General features: G+C 37.2%; 1 protein-coding gene across 9 annotated transcripts in view; it reads left to right on the forward strand.

Annotated features, from left to right (window-relative positions):
• Nucleotides 1–19,929, forward strand: part of RBFOX1 (RNA binding fox-1 homolog 1) — a 967,082-nt gene that overhangs the window by 895,319 nt on the left and 51,834 nt on the right. For 3 of the 9 annotated variants that reach the window (XM_068244641.1, XM_068244642.1, XM_068244647.1), the window contains one exon: nucleotides 18,394–18,446. The exons of the other annotated variants lie outside the window; for them this stretch is intronic. In XM_068244641.1, coding sequence (XP_068100742.1) covers nucleotides 18,394–18,446 — 53 coding nt within the window. The remainder of the gene's footprint in view (nucleotides 1–18,393; nucleotides 18,447–19,929) is intronic. 9 annotated transcript variants of the gene reach the window in all.

The raw sequence follows: 19,929 nt of genomic DNA on the forward strand, positions 1-19,929 counted from the left end.
ATTCCAATAAAAAAAGGAGAATTACCATATAGGGAGTGTATTTAATTTGGTACCCACTCTATAACATGGCGTCCCTCACCGTTTTTGCGGCATCTTTTGCGCCCCCAATCAGCATAAGAAATCACATTCTCCCATCTTCTCAAAACCATAACCATAACACATGTGTGTATATACATATATAGCAAAAAGTGTTGGAGGCTGGCACTTCCAAAAATAGAAAAACTCTTTATTGAATCATAAAAACAGTGGTAACACAGCGACAGCCCGCTGTTTCAGGTCTTAGCCCTTCTTCAAGCCATTTCAAACGGTTGAAAAAAAAATGGTTGAAACGGCTTGAAGAACGGCTAAGACCTGAAACAGCGGGCTGTTGCTGTGTTACCACTGTTTTTATGATTCAATAAAGAGCTTTTCTATTTTTGGAAGTGCCAGCCTCCAACACGTTTTGCTACAGATGGGATCCGAAGGTGTGGGGATCCATTGAGGCTTGGGCACCCATATTCCCTGTTGTTTATGAGTGCAACTCTTTTTACCATTGTGTATATATATATATATATATATATATATACAGGATCTTCTAAAAAAATTAGCATATTGTGATAAAGTTCATTATTTTCTGTAATGTACTGATAAACATTAGACTTTCATATATTTTAGATTCAAACACACACAACTGAAGTAGTTCAAGGCCTTTTATTGTTTTAATATTGAAGATGTTGGCATACAGCTCATGAAAACCCAAATTTCCTATCTCCAAAAATTAGCATATTTCATCCGACCAATAAAAGAAAAGTGTTTTTAAAACAAAAAAAGTCAACCTTCAAATAATTATGTTCAGTTATGCACTCAATACTTGCTCAGGAATCCTTTTGCAGAAATGACTGCTTCAATGCGGCGTGGCATGGAGGCAATCAGCCTGTGGCACTGCTCAGGTGTTATGGAGGCCCAGGATGCTTCGATAGCGGCCTTAAGCTCATCCAGAGTGTTGGGTCTTGCGTCTCTCAACTTTCTCTTCACAATATCCCACAGATTCTCTATGGGGTTCAGGTCAGGAGAGTTGGCAGGCCAATTGAGCACAGTAATACCATGGTCAGTAAACCATTTACCAGTGGTTTTGGCACTGTGAGCAGGTGCCAGGTCGTGCTGAAAAATGAAATCTTCATCTCCATAAAGCTTTTCAGCAGATGGAAGCATGAACCCACTTTTGAACCAGAAACAGCGGCAGAAGCGCCTTACCTGGGCTACAGAGAGGCAGCACTGGACTGTTGCTCAGTGGTCCAAAGTACTTTTTTCGGATGAAAGCAACTTTTACATGTCATTCGGAAATCAAGGTGCCAGAGTCTGGAGGAAGACTGGGGAGAGGGAAATGCCAAAATGCCTGAAGTCCAGTGTCAAGTACCCACAGTCAGTGATGGTCTGGGGTGCCATGTCAGCTGCTGGTGTTGGTCCACTGTGTTTTATCAAAGGCAGGGTCAATGCAGCTAGCTATCAGGAGATTTTGAAGCACTTTATGCTTCCATCTGCTGAAAATCTTGATGGAGATGAAGATTTCATTTTTCAGCGCGACCTGGCACCTGCTCACAGTGCCAAAACCACTGGTAAATGGTTTACTGACCATGGTATTACTGTGCTCAATTGGCCTGCCAACTCTCCTGACCTAAACCTTATAGAAAATCTGTGGGATATTGTGAAGAGAAAGTTGAGAGACGCAAGACCCAACACTCTGGATGAGCTTAAGGCCGCTATCGAAGCATCCTGGGCCTCCATAACACCTGAGCAGTGCCACAGGCTGATTGCCTCCATGCCACGCCGCATTGAAGCAGTCATTTCTGCAAAAGGATTCCCGACCAAGTATTATGTGCATAACTGAACATAATTATTTGAAGGTTGACTTTTTTTGTTTTAAAAACACTTTTCTTTTATTGGTCGGATGAAATATGCTAATTTTTTGAGATAGGAAATTTGGGTTTTCATGAGCTGTATGCCAAAATCATCAATAAGAAAAACAATAAAAGGCTTGAACTACTTCAGTTGTGTGTAATGAATCTAAAATATATGAAAGTCTAATGTTTATCAGTACATTACAGAAAATAATGAACTTTATTACAATATGCTAATTTTTTGAGAAGATCCTGTATATATACATACATATATATATATATATATATATATATATATATATATATATATATATATATATATATATATTATACAGATGTGTATGTGCTTGGGTGCATGTAGCGTGTGTGTGTTGTTTATGAAACTCGTGCTCAACTTCAAATGGTGAAAACGTTGAATGTTTGCATGATAGGAAAACACATACACTGTGATCTGCATATACAATCTATAATTATGCAGTTTAAATGCATGAGTACCCATAAATTATTGTTAATTACATATTATTTATTATGAGTGCATAAAAATGAAAGGGCCACTACAAAATTAAAAAAATGATGCACCCGCATGAAGTCATGCCTTATCTGCCCTTTTTATTTGAAGAAGAAAAAGTAAATGGTAAATGTTACCAGTGCTTTGCAATTATGCAGAATTTTGGTGTCCCTAAGCTAAGACAGTTAAGTTTTTCCAATAGCACTGGTTTTTCAATAAAGTCCAAAAGATTGATTGATGGGACTGAAAGAACTCTGTGGCCACCTCCTTCACCTGATCTAGCCTCACAAGACTATTTTTTATAGGTAGTGTCTACTTATTAAACCCACATTCTTTAAATGCAATTATAAGGTATGATAAAAACAATCATAAATTAAACCTTTTTTGTAAGAGGGCTTTTAGGTCCCTTTGTCCAAGTGGTTCTGGGTCAACATGAGTTATCCGTGTATCTGTGCTACAAAAGTAATCAGGAAATCACAAAGTAGCAAGTAAGACGTTAAAAACCAGCTGGAAGTGTCACATTGTTGTGATGTTGAATGAACCGTATAAAAAATCTGTGTGCAGGTAAAACTGTAAAAAACACGTTTTAATATGAAGTTCACTGTATTTTTCTATCATGTATACATTTGTATATGTGTGTACATGGTTACTCAACAAGCCAGTTCAATTACATACTATAATTTGTGGAGATCTACGTTGCAAATTTTGTGCCTGGTGTATGTTTGAGCATTGGAAAAGATAACTGCAAAATTATTGCAAATCACAAGAGAGCTTTGGGACACCCAGAATCATGTATGCAATCACTTTGTTGCTATACTACACTTGCAGAAGATGACTTAAGTTTTGAGGCTGTGTCTGTTAGCTTGGCTTTATATGTTGTTGCCCTCTTTTGAGGGATGGTAGTATTGCAGGTTATAACCGATTATATCACCATAATTATTCAATAGTCTTCCAAAATGTACTGCAAACCTGGACCATCAGGTAAGTTAAGGTCACTTCAGGTTCACTTAAAAAGCCGTGGTTTAAGTGAGTGATATATAGCTTTTCGTTGACAGAACTGTTACCTATGTTTGCATGTATGTGACTGCAAATTAGCATGCTTTGTCAACATGTAATGGCTGAAAATAAATTCATCAGCTTTTCCCTTGATTGCTTTGCAAGCACTTTATTTATGTGTGGCTTATTTTTTCACATTGTGAACCAAATTGTAAGGATAATTTGACCAGATATTTTCATACAAGAAGTCACCAAATGTGTGTACAGCCTATTTTTTTTATTAACCACAGGGTCAACATAAATAGAAAAACAGTCCTAAACAGGTTCTTGCTATCATCTCTGTTATGCTATAGCAAAAATAATAATAATAATAATAATAATAATAATAATAATAATAATAATAATAATAGCAAATATTTCTTAACAACATGTTTTTAACATTTAAAAGGTATTGTGCTATGGGAAAATATTTACAGATGTTACACCTGGATACATAACACTTTGCGTAATTATATAACTGATAAACTGAAGAACTGCAGTATCAGTTTTCACCTGAAGTTTCTAACATTTAAATTGATATCCAAATTTAAGGCCCTATTCACAATTAGGAATCACAAAACGCAAGATATTTGGCGATATTGCTACAATCGTATATGGCAATTCTTACTCCAGTGAATTGTAATGCAATAAACTAGAAAATGCTGCATGCAGCACGTTTGCAATTGGCAAAAATTGCAATCGTACTGCAATCGTCACAGTGTAGGTAATCACTTAGCATTACATGTGCTGCAGTGCTTTGCTGATTGCCGAGGATCATCAAAGCGCAAAACACCACTAAAAGACCCACTAGCACCGCTAGACCCACTAGCAAAAATACATTTGCAAAAAGTTTACCGCCATAGGTTCAATATTTGTGTTGTTATACCATTATGTGTCTTTCCACACCCCTCTGCAATCCAGCTCCTTATGGTCTTACTTCCTTATGGTCTTACTATAGTCATTTTATTCTGCTCTTGCTAACAACAATTATGTATTAAATTCTCTATCTTTTTTTTTTTTAAACATGTATTTCTGACAAGCTATTTTCTATTGTGTCAGTAATATGAGTGTATGTTGTCATTAATGATGTCAGATAGCTAATGAGTATTGTTCTCAAAAGGACACTCTTAGTGTCGTGTGTTCTTTCTTCAAAGTCAAGTAGTGTAATGCCCCTTTTACACTTAATCGGTTGCTCTCAGTTATAACTGAAAGAAAACTGATTTTCAAAGTAATGCCCATGGTTTCCTATGGCACAGTTCACACTTAACGTGTTTTAACTGAAATCTTCTTCCCAATGCACTGCTATGGAAAAAAAACATACCAATGCGCACTATCACATACTAACGCACACTAACGCATACCAACTGACTAAGAGTAAACGGGGCTTTAGCACATACAATAAATACTTTTTTTGTGAACAACAATCTAACTGGTTAAAAAAAAAAAGAGTTGATATGCAGATATTGATAAATATTCAGCTAAGATAGAATATTTTTTTTTAAGATGTGCACACTTTACTCTGTACTTTCTAGGGAGAACCCTAAGGTGTGTACAGATGTCCTCCAATATTCCTGGCTAACCAAAACAACACTTTACAGGATTCAATCATTGGTGGTTTAGGGACTGATTTAAGTCCTGCACACACAAGTGACCTGATCCAAATCACCTTTTCTCCTAAGTTTTCTCCTAGGAGATAATTTTTCTTCATCTGTTTAAAATAACTTTTTCACTCTGCCTTAAAAAAGTACCAAAAAGTAGGTGAAAAGGTACTGTCAGAATTATTGTGAGTATTTTCTTGTTTGCTGGTGGCTTAATTTTTTTTCTAAAATGTTGGTGGCATTTTATTTTAAAATGTAAAAATATCACCTAAGTGAAGACTTTGGAGAAAAAGTAAATTGGATCAGGCCCAATGTGTGCTAAAATACAGCAGAGTTTAGCTTTGCTATAAAAAATAAACCTTCCTGCAGCTTGAAGTGGTTGGTTCTTTTGTTTACTAAAGTAAATTTGAAAAAAACAAGTTTCTTCAGCTCTTTTAAGCTATACAAGCCTCTCTTTATCACTAGTGGAAGATGAGTAATATAGGATTCTCCTGCTTTCCAGAGTGCAACCTCAACCACCACTGTTGACTATGGCCACAGGACTTCTTTGAGCTAACCCACTTGCTTGGTGGGATGCCCAATATCAGGGGCTAAACTGTCCTGTTTGTTGCAAGTTCTTCTTCCCATGTTGATTTCAGGTTATATATGTTCTTATGTTCATTGCATCATTATCTCTGTGTTTATTGCAGTCTTGCTCCTGTTTTGATTATTCCAGTCTTGTCAGATTGCTTGAAGCGCAACTGCAAAAGGACTGCTTAACTAACTCCCTGCCATCTTCTGCTCCTCTATATAAAAACTCAAAAATATCCGCGCACTCCATTGCCAGATTGAGTATACTAATTGAGATGGAGCTGTTGGAAATATAGTATGCTAGTTGAATGGAAGAGCTTGAGAAGATTAAACATTTCCTGGTTCTTTAAGCAAGCTAGCAAGACTGTAATAAAAAGGCAAAAGTCAGACTAAAAAGCACCCCAAAAATGTATAGCAAGTTACAAACTATAAAATATTATAACAACCTGTGATTCTGACTGTTACACTCTGGGTGAATCTGTAAATGGTCTCAGGGTACTGCAGTACAAATTATTCAGAGCAGGAATGCTTACTGGACTGAATTTATTTTATTGTAATTGCATAAAAACTCTTGCTCTTGTTGCAGACAACCCACCAGGCCAGGGAATTGGTGGGTGTAGTTCTCTGGAAGGTAGAAGAAGGCTATATCACCTCTCTTTTTTGAGGGTGACAACCCCACTTTTAATGGGGGTGGAGGTCTTACTTGGGTAACGTGGGCATGTTGTTTTTTATATTTATTTTCATGGTGACAAACATATTTACCACCAATGAGAAACTTTTTAAGCCACTGTCACTAGGCATTTTACCTCAGTTAGCCATGCCACATAACGAGAAGTGCTTAGCTATGATATCCCGGCTCATATGTGGGATAAGACTCAGTTAGTTTTGAGCATGTAGTAATATGTGCTACTTGCCAGTAAAATGCATGCAGAGTACCACAGTTTACAAGCACTTTGCTTGATTAACTCCTATATTCTCTATGACAGTATCTCCTCTTTAATATAAAGTTGAAAAGCTTTATTTTTGTGTAACTTATAAAGCTTGACAGTTAAGTCATCAGGTGGAGATTTAACAAACTTTCATGAGGAATATTTAATATTTTTCTGCTTAAAGACTTTTTAAAATATCTATTTTTAATAATAAGCCAAGTAAACAAATACAACTAAATTAGTAAAAAAATCACTATATATTCATTTTGCAAAAATCAATTGCCAGGAAAAAGCAGTGTTTCCTTGGCTTTTTCACAGACATGTCTCTGTCATTTGATAAACATTTGTAGCAGTCTGTCAGAAAATAGTTGAAATTCTGTCAAATCTTCCTTAATAAATAAATTAAAAACAAAAGCTAGCAAAGTACTTCCTAAACCCCTTATCTTGAAAAACCCTACTCATACTTTTTAAGCCTTTCTATGGATTTCTTTTTAAAGGAGAATTCCAGTCAGCGCAGGAAACAAATAAGACAAATTCACATAAATTCCTGTGTAACAGTTCCATTAGAAAATGTGTCATTTTCATAAAAAGATGTTTGGTTGAAGAACTGCCAGAGGAGAGCCGCTTGCGATGTCATTACTCTTTTTGAACTAGTATGAAATTAATTGATCAAATATAAAAAATGCAGATGTCTTTGACCAGTTTCAAGGATAATGCGTTCCCTGAAATATATACTAAATTTAGAAGCAGGATGTCTTGTTTTAATCATATACACCTTTTGGGGCAAATTTCCAAGTATTTTGTTTTGGGGTGTATTGTTTTCTAAAAGAAGATAAATAATAATAAAAAGAGTAATTTGACTTTAAAATGTCATAGTCAAACTTAAGTTACACATTTTCCCTAAGTTTCATGTGAAAGCAGTCTTGTAACTTTGTAAGCAACTTTTTTTTGGCCCCGGGCATTATGAAGAATCTAAACATTTTCTATAAACTTTATTACTTTTTTAAAATGTAACTATTATGTAACAATGACATTGCTTTACCAATAGTAGTTTTGAATAATATTCAATAATCTACAGTTATTAATGAAACATATCAAGTTTCTGAGGGCATCAATAATATACATACATGTAGGACATTTAAACTGTCTACAGAATATAACAAATGAGTCACATCTCTGTCTCTCACAATGATTTACATTTTAATGTCCCTTTAATATTCTACTGCCACTCATAAGTCACAATGTGCTAATTAAAATTACGTGAAATTTCGCATAACATTTTGCAATTATGGCCAAATATAAGTGTGATTTGGAAATTCAATTTATTTTACATAATCCATTCCTAATTGTCATTAATTACACAACATTTTGTGTTGTTTCATGATGTTAATAGCAATATATATATATATATATATATATATATATATATATATATATATATATATGTGTATATATATATATATATATATATATATATATATATATATATATATATACACATGGGGAGACTATAATACAAAATTAAACTTACAAATCTAGAATTGCAATGCTAACCACTTAATCACCATTCATCACTACAGCACTGCTAATGTTTTTATCAAGCTAAAAAGGTACATTCTAGTGATTGAAAGGTAATTGTCAGAATAATAATATTAAGATGTGTGCTGACAATTTTGTGCTTGAGCCTTACAAGTAAAAATAACTTTTTAGAAACTGCACTTAATAAATGCAGTGAATTTACATACAAAGAGAACATTCATACTTTCAATTAGATTTTAGAAATGTACAGTGAATAAATTGTGCATGTAATTAAACTTCGCAATGTACAGAATCAGTATAAGATGTGGCTCCTGATAAACAGAGTACAGTATTGGTAACCGATACTTTGCCAGTTTTGATTTGCAGTGGTGTTTTTGTCGCCATCTATGCAGTTGCAAAATGGACCACTTGAATTTCATCTTAGCAGGATTTGATTGGTTAATTTTTAAACTACATACATTTGCATAAATATTTGCATAATCCTGTATCAACTCATTTAATGTACTCATTCAATGATTTGCATCTCAGTGACCATCCCTATTATTGAATGACTAACCCTAGCCTTTAACCCTAATCTAGAAGCCTTCCTGATGACAATCCCTAAAATCCTCTCTTAATATAAAATCATTTCTGATCTTTAACCCTAACCCCATTAGTGTTTAACCCTAACCCCTTCCTGGTGCCTAACTCAAACAGCTAATAGAGATGGCCTGAACCTCCGATTTTAGGTTCGCGAACGTCCGCAAAAGTTCGGTTTGCGCGAACTTTCGCGAACCTCAATAGACTTCAATGGGTAGGCAAACTTTGAAAACTAGAAACACTTATGCTGGCCAGAAAAGTAATGGAAACAATGTTTCAAGGGGTCTAACATCTGAGTTTTTGCATGGATAAGTGGGATAGATGCCAAAATCCCGGTGAAAAATCTGGATTTGGCGCAAAGCAGCTTTTTAAGGGCAGAAATCACATTGAATGCTAAATTGCAGGCCTAAAGTGCTTTAAAATATCTTGCATGTGTATACATCAATCAGGGAGTGTAATTAGAGTACTGCTTCACACTGAAACACCAAACTCCCTGTGTAACGCACCGCAAACAGCTGTTTGTGTTGTGATGGCCATGCTGGACTGGTGCGCACCATGGCGAGATTGCTCTCCCTCAGTGATATCAGGTAATGTCTGACTGCCTCATCAACTTGCGATGGTTCTTTCTCTACCATTGTTAAAGCTTACATCTATTTTTTTTAAATTACATTTTCTGCTGGCTGTTCAGTTCCTGTAACGAGAATCTGTTATGGAGGGCAAATCTGCCATTGTGACCACGGGTAATGGCCAGGGAATCAGGGTTTCTGAGAACCAGCTACCACCACCACACATCCAAGTAAAGACCCATTTGCTGTATAAGTAATGTACCTGCCCTGACTGTGCTTTGCAGACCAGGCATCTGTAGTCAGATGGACCCTTGACCCAGCGCAAGATGAACAAAATCAAAAGCATTTGCCAAGAATGTGTTATGGAGGGCAAGTCTGCCATTCATTAAACTGTGTAAAACTTTCAATGGTACTTTCTCAGTACCATGGTGACCATGGGTAATGGCTGAGGAATCCTGGTTCGATTCCGGTCCGGAGTGGGAGCCTAAGATCGGCTACCACCACCACACATCCAAGGAAGGCAGCAGGCATGCTGTGGGCAAGGGAGCAGGAATGGCTACCACCACACATCCAAGGAAGGCAGCAGGCACGCTGTGGGCAAAGGAGCAGGAACGGCTACCACACATCCAAGGAAGGCTGCAGGCATGGCATGCACGTCCCGAGGTAGTGAGCAAAAATAACAATACAGGAGGACTTTTGAAGGCCCTGCTGTACATGAAATGAATCAACTTTAAATCCTTTAACGAGAATCTGTTATGGAGGACAAGTCTGTCATCCATTCAAGTGAAAGGTATGCACTGACTGCCAGGTATAATACAATGTGCAGTCAAAGATGCAGTGAAAGGTATGCAGTGATTGCAAACAGCTGTTTGTGTAGTGATGGCCATGCTGGACTGGTGCACAACATGATGAGAGTGCAGGTGATGGTGGCTTTCCAGCTCATATGGTCGCCAGGCTGAGGTAGCTGAATGACAGAACAGTGACTGTCCAGCTGATCAAATTTGGTCTTTCCACAATGAAGCAATGACCTTATTATCGTGGGTGTGCAAACCCAAGACACTCATATAGCTGGCGGTCATTGCTGAAAGCCCCTTCACCGCGGCAAGGTAATGATCACAAAGGGGAATTGGCACATGTACATGCCTTTTGTTTTGTTGTTGCAGCTGCAGTGCAACCAGAAAAATTAGGCAGGCATGTACACGCACCAGAAAAATTATTATTATTATTGCTAGCAGCAGCCTTCAAAATTCAGGAATCTGCCTGGAGTCCTGGTGGACCCTGTTTCTGGTGGCAGAGAAGGCAGTCAAGTGGCCTGCAGGCAGAGATGCTGTGTGGGGACCGACTTAGTCTTGGGGCAGGCAGTCACGCGGCGTGCAGGCAGAGATGCTGTGTGTGGGGACTGACTTAGTCTTCAGGCAGGCCTGAGCGTGCTTTCCAGACCAGGCATCTGTGGTCAGATGGACCCTTGACCCAATGCTGTGTGCCAGAGATGTCACCACTTGCCTTTCAACATCACGGTACAGTTTAGGTATCGCCTTTTTTGAGAGAAAATTGCGGGCTGGTATCTTCCACTGCTGTGTGTGGCTTTGCTTTTGTGTGCTGCTTTTCTTCAGGTGGTCATCCCATTGCAGTTTGTGCTTTGTAATCATGTGCCTTTGTAAGGTAGTTGTCCCTACGTGGGTCTTGGTCTTTCCACGGCTCAATTTTTGGTGGCAGAGAGTACAGATGGCATTGCTCTCATCTGAGGCAGACATACAAAAAAATTTCCACACCGCTGAGCCCTGGGGTGATGGCACTTTGGTGGTGGCGGCCGACTGAGTGTTAAGTGTCGTGCCAGAATCAGAGCAGGAGGAGGAAGCTATGTCACGCTTCCGTGCGGAAGCTGAGAAAGATGAGGTGTTCGGTGTTAGATAGTCAACTACGTCCTGACGATATTGGGGGTTGATGGCACGTGCTACTGAACACTGTACTTTTGTCGAGGGCCACACAAAATCCTGACAGCGCGACCTCGAACAGACCTGCCAGGTGGCCTGCCTCTGCCTTTTGTTTTGTCCATATTGGGGGGGATGAAGTGAAAGGTATGCACTGACTTGACTAATACAATGTGCAGTCACACAGGTGCAGTTAACAAGTATGCATGGAGTGGTATATCACACTGAGTGCACTCACATAGGTAGGTGATACACTGAACACAACAGGTAGATATATGCAGTGATGGGTATAACAAATGTGCACCTGTCACACACACACTCAGGTACCACCGTGAACAGGTGCAATGAACAGTGAACAGGTGCAGTGATTGGGATGGGATTACAAATCTGTAGCTGCCTGACACACACACACACACACACACACACACACACACACACACACACACACACACACACACACACACACACAGGTAGTCACTGAATGTGCTGGGCCTGGCAGTGGTACAGTAGGAATTACACCAAAGGCCAGCTGCGACTGACTGACAGGGCTGTATATAATGCAAGTGGGCCACACACACAAAAAAATTAGATCACAAGATTAGCTGTCAAAAGAGCTGTTGAGGGGTGCTTTTTTTAGCAATAAGAATCAGCAAGGAGCAAGCTAAAAAGCCTACAAGAGCCTAACTAAGCTTTCCCTATGAGAGTCTGCTGCAACTCTCCCTTCTCTAATTACTGCAGGCACACGAGTGAGTCCAATGCCTGACGCTGCCTGCCTTTTATAAGGCGGGGAGTGGCTCCAGGAGGGAGTGTAGCTTGATTGGCTACAATGTGCCTGCTTACTGTGATGTAGAGGGTCAAATTTGACCCTAGTGATGCACTATGGGGGCGAATCGAAGTTCCGGAAAAGTTTGTGGTTCTCCGCGAACGCGAACCACAGAAGTTCGCCGGGAACCGTTCACCGGTGAACAGTTTGGGCCATCTCTAACAGCTAATACTAACCTGCCCTAAACCTATCTCTCCCTAACACTAACCTATTCTGGACATGTAGCCATACCTGATAACGCTATCTAATAATTACCTTCCATTCACTGTTACTTGAGTATTTTCTGCTAATAAAAGCATTATCAGCGCCTGCTAATAACAGCACAATGGGGCGCCAAATCCACTCCTTCTATACCCACAAGTTTGTGCCCATAGTACCAAAACTTATTAGGAGGGCATACCAAATCCACCTTTTCCTTTAACAGAACATTATAGTGGAGCTTTAATGTAGCAGTAGTAAGAATTAAAGGCACACAGGCCCATATGCAAACTGCTTTTATCATGAGTTTTCTCATAGGAGATCAGTTTTCATCTACTCTTTAATATAACTTTCCAGCACTTTACAATTGAAATAGATGAAAAAGTACTATCATAATTATTTTGAGAAAATTCTTGATTGCTGGTGGTTTAAATGGCATTTTATTGAAAAGTTGTGAAAATATCACCCAGGAGAAAACTTAGGAGAGAAAGTTAATTGCATATGGGTCATAGGCTCTTACGGCTTGCATTTGCTGCACTGTTTGGAATCACACATATCGTCCTTTAGAAGCCTGTTATTACCAAGCTAGAAGCATATGATCAGTTTTAACCACTTGAGGACCACGGGCTTAAACCCCCCTAAAAACCAGGCAATTTTTAACAAAATAGGCCACTGCAGCTTTAAGGCCTAGCTGCAGGGCCATACAACTCAGCACACTAGCTGGCGGTGGGGAACTGGAGCAGCAGTGAGTGACTACGGTGGCACAGGATGGCAGCATGGGGCTGGTAGAAGCCCCAGGTAATAAAACTCATTTTTTTTTTGCCTGACAATTCCTTTAAATGAAAAGTCAGATTTTACATAATATTTCTTGTAGTATATGGTATGTATTTTTATAATTTATTTTCGGACTGTTTTAATAATACATGTTAATTATAGTTTAGATACATTTTTGGTATTTAAATTATAATCCCTGTCCAGTATTCCAAATTACAACATGAAATACAGGTAGTCCCCGACTTACGAACGCCTGACTTACAAATCACCCGCCGATACGAACGGCATGGATTCTGTGTTTCCATGGAAACAAGTAAAAAAATTGGACTTCAAATCAATTTAAAAAAATTCAAAGAAAAAATGGCTTTTAAACTTGTATAAACAGGTACTAAGAGCAGAGGTGACACAGAGGGGGACACTGGAGGCACAGGGGGGCACAGAGGAGGTACAAGGTATAGAGATGGCACAATGTTCCAACTTAAGAACAGATTCAGATTGAGAACGAACCTACAGTCCCTATCTCGTTCGTTAACCGGGGACTACCTGTATAGATTTAACTAAGACAGTCCTGCTAATTCATACTAAGTCATTTAGCCCACAAAATAAGAATTTTAAACTTAGATATTTAACTTAAAAAAAAAGGTCATAGGATTGCACAATAGTCCTATTTAGGATAAGAATTATGGATAGAATTATTTATCTCATCAGTTTATTTTATTTCAGGCTCGTGCACAAATACTCTTACAAATGCTCTTATGAATAGAAAAGGGAGGGGAGAAAAGTTTTGTGAGGGTACCTTGACCATTGGCAAACAAACACTTTTTAATGCTGATTCAAATTTCTACCTTAAGAAACCAATATGCTGATAGCTGATGACCTTAGATGTATTACTCTTGCCACCATGTAGAAAAATATGCTCATAGAACTGAGTACAGCTCATACCAAAACAGCATGTCTGCAGAATTTTAGTCTCCAACTTTGGCTCAATGGGACATATTAGAAAACTGTATCAAGGTTTGGTTTACTGCTGAATTCATTAAAGACAGCTGTGGAGAAATAAACTTGGATGAATTACTTTTGAAGTACCCGTTATTCATTTTCCTGGAATCCCCTGAGCAGGTTCACATTTAGAATAAACTGATATTCCAAATAAAACAATGTCAAAACAAAAAGTGTTTTCACTCTTCCAAAATAAGCATTGGAATTAGGTGTTGATAAGAGATTAACTGGTTAGATCTATTTCACAATTAGAGTGTAGTCCAGGATCATACATGGGTTGATGAGTCAGAGCGTGATTATCACCTATTCCCTACTGATTAGTGCAACAATCCACTGTCACTCTGGGATAGCCTGGGGGCCTAAGTTTGGTCTGATATCAGGGGTGTAAAAAATAAACCTTTACACAGCAAATACTAAGTTCAGGTTTTTTTATAGGACCAGACTTAAGGGGCCCATACACGCCGATTTTCTGGCCGACCGATCGATCAAAATCGATCGATCGATTGATCGATTGCAAATCGGTTGGCCAATCGACCGATCGACGGCCGATTTTGATCGATTTCGATGGATTTCCATCGAACTGGCAGGGTGGAAAATGTAGGTCGATCTGATGAGATTGCTTATCATTTTGCATTGGCCCTAATGGAAATCTGATGGCAAAAAAATGCCATCAGATCGAATTTCAATAGATTTCAAACTGAAATCTATTGGAATTCTATCCTAGTAAAAAATGTTCTAAAAACACATCAGATAGATCATCAGATGGAGTTCTTATCTATCTGCTGCTAATCTGACGAGTGCAATTTTCCTATTTCGGGGGACAAAAAAAAAGAAGAAGAAAAAAGCTACAGCTAGCAATTTCACTCACTGTCATTTCATATATTTCATGTACCATTGAATAGACAGTGTGTATATATATATATATACATACACACACACACACACACACACACACACACACACACACACACACACACACACACACACACACACACACACACACACACACACACACACACACACTGTGCACATTAAACATGAACTTAGGACCTGTAACCCCATCAAGAAGGTGCAGCTAATACTCCATGCTGTGACAAACAATGAAGAAACTCTGCATTATAGAACCCTAAAGTTTATTAGAAAATGTAAGAGATTCTGATAAAAGTCCTGTTTTAGACACGTCTTATTAATACTCTGTACAATAACCATGTTCTCCATACTAGTAATATACGCATCTCAAATGAGAGGTTCACATTTTTTTTAAAGTCCTTTATTGACTGCAAAGGACAAATATTTATTTAACTTTTTATGTTTAAGTATTTTTACCTCAGTTCTCTTATGAGTACTGTGTTATACACTTAAAGGGAATCCAAGGTGAGAGTGATATGGTGACTGCCATATCCATCTCCATTTAAATAATACAAGTTTCCTGGCATTCCCTGTGATCCTCTGCCTCTAATACTTTTTGCCATAGACCCTGAATGAGCATGCAGCAGATCAGGTGCTCTGACTCATCTGACTAGATTAGCTGAATGCTTGTTTCAGGTGTGTGACACTACTGATGCCAGAAGATCAACAGGACTGTCGGGCAACAGGTATTTTCTAAAAGGAAATAAATACGACAGCCTCCATACCCCTTTTACCTTTGTGTTCCCTTTAAGATCTATATTTCAGTTTCTACTGGAGGGTTTAACCACCCATACTTTTTTCTGTTTTATCTTTGTTTTATAGCTTGTGAACAAATAACAGTTTTTGAAAGAGGACACAATAATTCAATGACTGTTCATCACACTTTTTTTTCAACCAATCTATTCTATTTATACAAGAAAACATCTTCAATGGCCCCATACAGTTGAGTAAAAAGCTATTCTAAATAATTTAAATGGCTTTCTCCTGCACAGCTGTAAGAACATGACTCTATTTTTTGCTATTTAATGGATTACAAATACTTTATTAACTAACACGTTCCTCTATTGGCTTGCATTAGAATTGCAATCTTCCATGTAAAAACAGTCATTTAGCACTGTTCAAGCAGAGACTAGGTTATTTTCTGTTTTATAAATAGCCGCAGGTAGTTGTCAAACAGCACCTGCAATGTCAAAGAAGCAATGCCCTTTTACCATGTCTCACTGCTTTATAAAAAGGAGAACCTGGTATAGAATAAAAAATACAAAAAAATCAGAAAATTATAAACTTCAAAGATACTCCACAAATGGCCTTTTACTTACTGAAAAAAGTACATCGTTTGCATACCAGATCATAATGAGGATTGGTAAAGCCCTCATATAGGCTCAGTTTTTAATGTGCCTTTTAAAAGTATATTTTTTAAATGAATAATAATAATAATAAAAAAAAATAGTTAGCCTTAAACACATTCAGTCACAGGGGTATAAAGACTGAGAGTGATTGCTCGGTCAGCCAAAGCTATACCTCCCCACTGACTGATAGCTTATTATGGAGGGAGGAGGGAGAGAGGAACAGGCAGCCACAGATTGTTGAAAAGAAAACTAGAATCCATGAATTCATGCATCACGTATTTCCTATTTTAGTTTGCAAAAACTGCAATTCATGATTCATAGGAAACCATTTTCTGTTAAATCCATTAACAAACTTTACCTAAATGTGGGCTTTGAATGTTAGTAAATCAAAAGCTTTGCTATTAACGTGACATGTACGAACATCTGATATTATTCATAAAATACATAAGTAAAATGTGCCTTAATATGCACTTTGGGTTTGTAAATCAGCAGTTAAGACATATCAGCCAAATGTGCATTAGTTATGGATTTACTGAAAACTTCTCAGTGCTGATACATGCACACAACTGCAATAGCACAAGTGCTTACATACATAATTGTTAGCAATCCTGCATGCAGCCAGTTAGAATAACACAATCCATTACAATGAAGTACTGTGAACAGCCCCATAGAATTGTATGGGCAGTGAGTTGACAGTCAGTTGCATTATTCTGTACTGCAACTGACCACTGTGAACCTGGCCTTACTCACAATGTCCTAACCACAGGTATAGAGACAAATATTAGGAAAAGTCAATTGAAACAACGGCATGATTTTGGGGTGTGTGCAGTAAGCAGAATACTAGGAAAGAATCCACTAAAATACAGGAAGAACGCACAAACTCCATCTATCTGGTTGCAGGTAGTGTCATAGGGTACTAGTTTCCATTGAAATTGCAAAATAAGAAAAAGTAGAGGAAGGCTGGTTGTGCATGTCTCCATTCAACCACAACTGTATTGTCCCTTTTATATGGATTCATATACTGTCTAAAAATCAATAAATTAACTATGTGAGATTAGAATCCAATAGGACCCAAGAGTCAGTTAAAGGTAACATTCTAAAATTTATAATACATAGATTTAAATGTAAAATTTCTCTTAGTGTAAAATGCAGAATGAATATGTTTTTCATCTGTCGTTGTCTCACTTACAGAAGGTACTGAAATGCTGACAGATCTGTCAGGTTTAGGGCTAGTTCTTCTCCTTCCGGGGGATTCTCAATTATTTCTTTATTTACAAAAGTACTTATTGAACTGAAATTGTTCAGCCAAACCACCAAAATAGTGTGTATATGAGTAGAGAAGCTAATGTATTTGTAAATATCCTTTCCAGGGCTAATGTTTATATACATGCTTTCCAGGAAGTGCTTTTGGAAAGGAGTTAATATTAAAAATCTCGTATAAGGAGATGGACTAGTCCAAATCCTGTCAGATTTGTCACCATTTTAATAACTAATGTAAGTGACAGCACATGGAAAAAGTAACATATAGTGCATTTCACTCTAGGAAAAAAATGTACATTTTGTATGTACGCATTTTAAATTTGACATTTTTTTCATGATACTGGTCCTTGAACATAGAAGGCATTCTTTCTAGAAATCTAGGAGCAGCAACATTTTTTTAAATTTGACACTTAACACTTTATTTTGAATAAAAGATGAACATATTTGTTAGTCAGTGGTTTATATTTCAATTTTTTAAACAATTAGGACACACACAAATGCCATGGTCAACGTAAATGTTTTATGCACAGAAAGGACATTCTGTCATTGTGAAGTATATTTTTCACACACTCTAGTCCCTTTTTTAGGCTTTAGAACCTACTGTTTGCATCAGTCATGCTATATAACCCTTTCTATAAATCACAGCCAGAAACAGAGGCTTTGGGTTACACTTATAAAACATATTTCTTAGCTTGAACAATTTGTAGCCTTGAAGCTCTTTGTGGTGGAATTGTCCATCATTCATATTCAGCTTCATAATACCCTGTAACCATTCTTCATGACGACATTTATGAATTCTGTAGATCTAAAACATGTCAACATGTGTCCCTTCTACATTCATTAAAATTAAATTCCTTCCCAATGTCCCATCTATACATATCAACTCAACTGGCAGCTACAACGTTTTCTAGTCAGCAAGCAGCATTGTGAATTTTATCTTCTTTTACAGAAATCAATTCGTCTTCGTTGCAGCAGATGAAATTTCTTGTAACTCCTCTTCAGGTAACAACCATTGATACTTCTTGATGCATCCTTCTAGGTCTCAATATCCTTTTGTACACAAACTGCAGTTAATCACGTTAGAATGCTCAGTCAGAATCAAACAATCAATCTTAGTTTTATTTTAGGTAGCAGCTGTAGCTGTGGACTTAGCTCTATCATGACTGTTGGGCAATCTTAACTGTGACACTTTATATGCAGCTTCAGTGTTCTTAAGTGCATTCAGCTAAAACTGGAAAAAAATAATATTGTAGGAATATGGAAGGAGGAGTAACGTATTGCCATATTCCAAAAACTTGCATGCCAACCAAATATTTGAGTAGATAAAATGTTATCTTTGAGTAATACAAAGTCCTTGTTGTTTTAGTGTTATGTCTTCTCAACTGCATTAACATCCATTTTGTTTTTGTTGTCAACAGACATAATTTTTTTCACATAAATGATATTGAGATTTGACTGTTCCTTCCATTACTTGTGCATGGTTTATTTTAATTTTAAAGTCTGCTCTATATGTAATGGATAACATTTTACCAATTAAACATTGCAATATTTATGGTTTTATTTTAAAGTAGAATTCCATGAAGTGTCATTGTACTTGAAATTTTATACGAATAACATCAGACATTTCTAATTATTATTATTATTTTGTCTTTTAAATGTTACCAGCTGCAAAACTTCTGAATAGTGTTCTGTTCATCTTTAGGCAGGAATCAAAATAAAGCCTGAATCTTCATGGAGAAAATAATTATACAACAGATTCACAGATAAAAAAGTAATCCAGATGAACAATAGCCTCTGTTTAGAAGAACTCGGCTAACTTGATTTTGGTTGCTAGCACAAATAAGTATATACAAATGTGTTTTGGTAAATCTTTTAAAATAAGGCTGAGACATACTTTGCAAAAGCAAAAAAAAAGCTGTTTTGAGGGGAACTTTGAAAGTAGACAATAAGCAAGGGAGATTTGTATTTGAAATTTAACTGAACTATCTGAGTTGGAGAAATTTTTTATCAAACGTTTCATGGAATTCTACTTACAACTGTAAAAGAAAATAACCATATTTCCAGAAAATGTATACAATAAATAGTATATGCAGTGTGTGCTGATAGATTGGAATATTACATAGTTACAATGATTAAGAGTAATTATATGTGCTTATGTGTTAAGTGAGTTAATAAGTTAAGCAAGTTAATGAGTTAAGCAAGACCACTTTCATAACAGGGAAATAGGAATAAATCTAGAGTATCCAGGGTTGTTTAGCATAGAAGCATAGTTGTAATGCCTGTAATTGGTAGATTGGAAAACACTGGAACATCATGTGCAGGTGTGCGCCATTCTGTCTTGTTTTAACTGCATTTGTTTTGCCAATAATATAATAGTTTTTATATTTTAATGGCTTGCACTTTGGTATGTAATCTCTGTAATCATTTTGTCCCAGAACAGTCTAGTGTGTGTGCAAGGCTTAAATTATCAGCAAATTTGGTTTTG

This window comes from Hyperolius riggenbachi, chromosome 7 (assembly GCF_040937935.1).
Source record: "Hyperolius riggenbachi isolate aHypRig1 chromosome 7, aHypRig1.pri, whole genome shotgun sequence".
NCBI lineage: Eukaryota > Metazoa > Chordata > Amphibia > Anura > Hyperoliidae > Hyperolius > Hyperolius riggenbachi.